Raw genomic sequence first — 5,686 nt, forward strand, 5'->3', positions numbered from 1 at the left:
TAGCACCATTTTTATTTATCTTTTTTATTAATCAAATTGAACAAGCTTTGGTGGACCCAAGTGTGGGTGTCCCTAAAGCAGGATGCTAATTTAAACTGGCCCTGCTTCATGTAGATAATACAGTTTAAATTGCTCAAACAGCCAAAGGATTACAAAAGATCAAATGTTATAAAATTTGGTCCACTCAATATAAAAACTATTAAATATGTAGTAGATGAACATTACATCAGTCAGGTAGAGAAGTTTAGATACTTAGGGGTCCAACTGGATTGTCTTCAACACTTTAAAGGTAAAAGTATTATCCCTTTTTGCTTTTGCTATTACCCGACACTCGGAGCAGCAAGGATACCCTGCCACGAGAAAGCTGCAGATGGAGACACATAAGCAAGCCGCGCAGCAACTTTAAATGGATACGGGAAAACCCACTATAAATCTAGCACGTGGGAGAATAGTTCAAGCTTACGGAGGAATCATATCCTCAACTGTAGGAAAGAGGACAGAAGAGGCGGAAAGAAGAGGCGTCGACGTTTCGACCCCTAGCCGTAGGTTACTTTAAATCCTATAACGGGGTCTTCATCAGGACAATTGCAGGGGGGTAGTGGGGCGTTTGTATGTCAAATTTTGACACGTGGTTATAAAGAGTGATGGTGGTATAAGAATACCAGTTGCCGTTATCCACACCTGGGCGAGGTATCAAACAATTACACGAATTATTAGCTACAAGGAGTAAAGCGCTGTCGGCCTTGACCCAAGGGATATTAGTTCTGAAGTGGTTTGATAGCGTCACTTTTACTGTAAAGATAAATTAGAGGACCAGTAAAAGTGACGCTGATGAAGACCCCGTTATAGGATTTAAAGTAACCTACGGCTAGGGGTCGAAACGTCGACGCCTCTTCTTTCCTCTTTGGACTTCCGGCACATGCCCATGATTATTTTTAACTATGTATGTAGCCGTGGAATGTTCTTAGACTGACAGTTTTCAAAGGATGCCCTAATTGTTTAGGCTTTATTTGAGTCATTTCGATTTCTATGTAAAATTGTAGTAAATTCACCCTTTTCTTGACTGTACTTATTTCTCTATGACTTTACACTGCCCTGAGCACTCCCTCTTCCCTCCCTTTTCCTACCCGATTGGGGCCTATTACTAAATATAAATACGATGGTTGTTTTACAAACAAAATCAGGTATTGTTAAATAAAGGACAATACTTTTCATAAGTAATTTGGATTGAAGTCTTTCTAGTTTAATTTGATTACAAACTGTATCAGTGTGTGTTGTACACAATACTCTCTCCTTGCGGGGACCCCCTTTCCTGTATACCACATAGCGCCCAGGTCCCCGCGACTGCATGGGTTCAACCCCCTTTTCTGTACCGTAGTGAGTTGAAAAGCCACACCCCCAAATAATCTTTATATATGTGGGAACCGAGCAAGACACGTTTAACAAAGAAACAGCATTTTCTTTAAAAGTACATTATAAAGTGTTGAAGACAGTTGAGTCCAAAGAATCGCCCGATACAAATTCGGATAGAGGGATAAAGGAAAAAAAACTATGGATAAACATGAATGGGGACAGAAAATGATGGTCTTGATAAAGATGGTGTTATAATTTGGAAACCATCGAAACGCGTTGACGCTGTTGATAACATTATTCAATCACGGACACAATTGGGTTGAATATCGATTGGATCAACATATCAACTGTGGTGTTTTTAAGTCCAATTGAATGTGTAGTGGTATTTGACAAGGGTTGTGTCATACATTTGTTTGTCTCTATTATGCTGGCCATAATAGTAAAAAAATGTAAATAGGATGTTTTTGATTTAAATGTATTGTATGCTTTCCATATAAGAGAAAATTGTTTTTTATGTACTTTGAGTGTAAACTTTGATGCGATTTTAACTTTTGTATACTGGTACGATAACAAAATAAATTCTCTTTTTAAGAAATAAAATGTAATAATTACACATTGAATGTAAGATTCAAAATTTTAATAAACGATTGACTATTGGGTTTGAAGCAATTGGGTCAAGGGACTTGTGTTTGGTAGGAGTACCTCACTTCCCGTGATAATATTAAGGGGTCCCTCTCTTTCAGTTACACTGTTGTTTTCTGTTGTCAGAGATGTGCTGGGTTCATCTCTGCTCCCTTTGTTCCCTCTCCTCCTTTGCCCTTTGTGTCAGCCAGGTCTTTGCTCTGCCATCAGGGACTGATGTTCTCTCCCTTGGGCCTCGTTCCTTGGTGGTGTATGTGCCTATATATTCTTGTTCAGCATCTCTTTTTGGCACTGGACCCTGTGGTAACGTTTTTCAAATTTCTGGTTCAGGTGTCTCCCTGTATCCACAGTGATCTCCTTGTGATGGCTGGACCCCATTCTTTTGGCCTGAGGTTTTTGTTGATCGTTCCCTTTCTGTGCAGGTTGTCATTGCCTCTGCCTGTAGGAAAGGTTGGGTGCCACTCTGGGGGATTCCATCACTCAGGAATGATGGACCTATATGGTGGTTCTCCCATCTACATCTTGGTGGAGCCAGTGGTGGTTTTGTGGGATTTGGTTTGTTTTGCTGTCCCCTGTTGTCGCTCTGTTTGTCTGCTCCTCTCTGGCTAGATGGGTTGTGTTTGTCCCTCTCTGTTTGTTTCTTGCTCAGAGGGTTTGCCTCTGGCCCCATCTTCTTTCTTGTCTCTCTCACCAGTCTTTTTTCTAGGGTAGGAGACTGTGCCTTCCAATGCTCTTTGTAGGTGGTGTCAGTACTCTGTGGCCTAGTGTTCTGGTGTTTTTTAATTCTGTTCTTTTTCTGGCCACGGGAGTTTGGGGCATTTTTGTCATCCCCTTCATACCTCCTTGCCTTCATTTTTTTCTGGACTAAGGGATAGATGTATGATCATTGATTTTTGCTACTCCCAAATTGCGATAATATTCAAGTCCCAATTTGCAAGTCACAAAATTCAATATACAACAGTGTCTCGGACACTGTTTGCATTTCCCAATGGGGTTGCAAATTGTGATTGACTCATGAATACTAATGAAGCTGTCCCAATTTGCGACACCATTAGGAATGACTAGCACTCCCAGAGACGGTGGCCTGCTGGGGTCAACAGCCCACCATGTCTGGGACTGCTTTGTCAACTAAGCAGTTTTTGTTGTCAATGCAGCCCGTTTTCCTTAAAGGCAAATGGGATGCATTTAACAAATGAAAAATGAAACTTTTCAGTAAAAATTTTTAAGGGCAGGCAGTGGTCCCTGGGACCATTGCCTGCCCTTGAAAAATATTTGCCACGCCACGCGTTCACAAAGGGGAAGGGTTCCCCTGGGGACCCCTTACCGGTTCTGAATGGTTTACCACCTACTTGAGGTAGTTGGTAAACTGCGAGTTTTTTGTGACTGCAAATGCGGTCGCAAAACACTCATACATGGTATTTGCACTCGCTATTAGGAAGGGACACCCTTGACATGCCCGTTCCTAATATCGGTCGCTAACCCCATTTTGCGAGTCGCTACATCTGGCCCTAAGTGCTGCTTCATTCTGGTGCTACTTTTCTCCCTACAGTGGTGTCCTCTTTTAATTTGTATTCTGCTATTGTTTTGACTACCTTTGTACTTCTCCTGTGTCTGAGAGGTGGGGTGCGTTTGCTTTCCCTTGATGTTCTTTATGTGCGTTTCTGTGTATTTCCAACACACTGCTGGGTTTCAAACTTTGCTTGTTTGTTTGTCTCCCATGGAATGGCATTGATGTATCTCGAGTTTTAGATCTCTTCCATATCCTGAGGGTTTTAGTTGGTCGTTTCTCTTTCCTGTTCTTTCGTTGGCCTGCCTCTTTCGGCATGTTTCTCTGGGGGGTCTACTTGGGATGTTTGTGCCTCCTAGGCAGTTTTTCCCGGGCTTCTCTTCAGGCCTGTTGTTAATTTGCCTCTTTGGCTGTGCCTCTCGCATCATGACCCATTGCCTTTGCATTTGGGGTGTGCTGTGTCCCTGGACTTTGGTAAGCTGTTTTTCAGTTCAATGGGTCCTGCTGTAGTGTGCTATTGGGGTCATTGCATTACATTTCGTGTATGCTCTATTTGTGGTACGATTGTCAAAATCAGTTTCTTGGCTAAGGTACATACTCATACATTAGGACTGTGAGAGGAGGATGGATGAGGAGGTAATGCTTGGTTATTTTCTGGTAATATTCATTACTCCGAGTCTGTGTCTTCCTTCTAACAGTCTTGAGTTCCTACCCACCTCTCCCTGTTGTTTAACTGATTCTTTTCGTTCCTGGTTATTTCAGGGAGTCATTCCCAGGATGTGATGTATTTATACTCATAGGTATTGTGGCCATCTTGGATTGGAAATGAAAAAGTGAAGTTTGGTAATTAGGTTGTGCATGAATGGAGATAAAGTCATATCTGAGGACTGTGATATGAAGACATAGACTCAGAGGAATGAATATCACTGGTAAGTAACCAGGCATTTTCCTGTGTTAGAAAAGATAACCATTCACATTCTGACTTTCACAGCTTTAGTTCTTTTAGTTAGGGCATGTTTCAACTCTTTATTTCTCAAACTGTATATTATGGGGTTGCACAGAGGAGTGAGGGCAACGTAGGACAAAGACAGGATCTTGTTGGCTTTCATGGAAATGGTTGATGTTGGTCGCATATAGGTGGAACACACAGACCCATAGAGTAAAATGACCACGGTGAGGTGAGAGCCACAGGTGGAGAATGCCTTGGTTCTTCCTTCATGGGACTGGATCTTCAGGATGGCTGATATAATATGTATGTATGATGCTATGATTAAAATGAAAGGACCCAGTGCAAGTACTGTACCTAAAAAGTAACCCAGCTCTTCGATGGTGTGAGTGCTTGTGCAAGACAGGTGCATCAAGGCTGTTAAATCACAGAAGAAGTGGTTGATAGTGTGTGAGTTGCAGAACGAGAGACGAGACATTAGTATGGTGTGTGGTATTCCATCTGTCAGTCCAATTGTCCAGCTACAGGCAGCCATCTTGAGACAGGTGCCCTTGGTGATGATGGTCCTGTAACGTAATGGATTGCAGATGGCCACATACCGGTCATAAGCCATGACTCCAAGTAGTAGAAATTCTGTGGAGAATGTGAATATGAAGAAATATGCCTGAAGCAGACACTGAGTAAGAGAAATTAGTGTGAGCTCTTCGAAGAAGGTTTCCAGCATTTTGGGGAAAATGACTGAGGTGTAAGTGACATCAATAAAGGACAAATGTGTGAGAAAGAAATACATTGGACTGTGCATTTTTGTGTTAGAGCAAATTATTGCAGCGATGAGTAAATTCCCTATTAGGGTCATGATGTAAATGAGTAAAAATGCTACAAATAATGGAGCACGCAGATTCGGAAGGTCTGAAAATCCAACAATCCTGAAGATTTCTGATGTGGACAGGTTTTTCCTTTCCATATGTATACTAGTGCAGCTTTTGGGGGATTCTACAATGGTCTGAAATTAAACATAAACAAATATTAGAGCATTAAAAGGTGAGTAAATTCCTCACAATTGCAAATCAATGAACACACAAATCAGGCTATTTTTATTGCTGACCTCTGATGTTAATAGTTGTTATAGTTTTCGCTTGTTTTTAACAATCAATTAGGCTTTGATTTACTGATGTGCCAATGTGTCATCCAAGTCGTACAGTGTAAAACAAAATAATTATAATGTTGATTTCCTCTGC

At 41.4% G+C, this 5,686-nt stretch overlaps 1 protein-coding gene across 1 annotated transcript; it reads right to left on the reverse strand.

Annotated features, from left to right (window-relative positions):
* Positions 1 to 4,473: 4,473 nt before the first annotated feature.
* Positions 4,474 to 5,061, reverse strand: LOC144769844 (olfactory receptor 5V1-like). The gene has a single exon (XM_078654029.1). The coding sequence runs from the start codon at positions 5,059 to 5,061 to the stop codon at positions 4,474 to 4,476; it is 588 nt and encodes a 195-aa protein (XP_078510155.1).
* Between the last annotated feature and the right edge of the window lie 625 nt (positions 5,062 to 5,686).

The sequence above is a fragment of the Lissotriton helveticus genome, chromosome 7, assembly GCF_964261635.1.
Source record: "Lissotriton helveticus chromosome 7, aLisHel1.1, whole genome shotgun sequence".
Taxonomy (NCBI): domain Eukaryota; kingdom Metazoa; phylum Chordata; class Amphibia; order Caudata; family Salamandridae; genus Lissotriton; species Lissotriton helveticus.

What these genes read in the sequence shown, in the direction of transcription:
- LOC144769844 (XM_078654029.1), bottom strand. Translation starts at nt 5,061, where the DNA reads ATGGCTTATGACCGGTATGTGGCCATCTGCAATCCATTACGTTACAGG.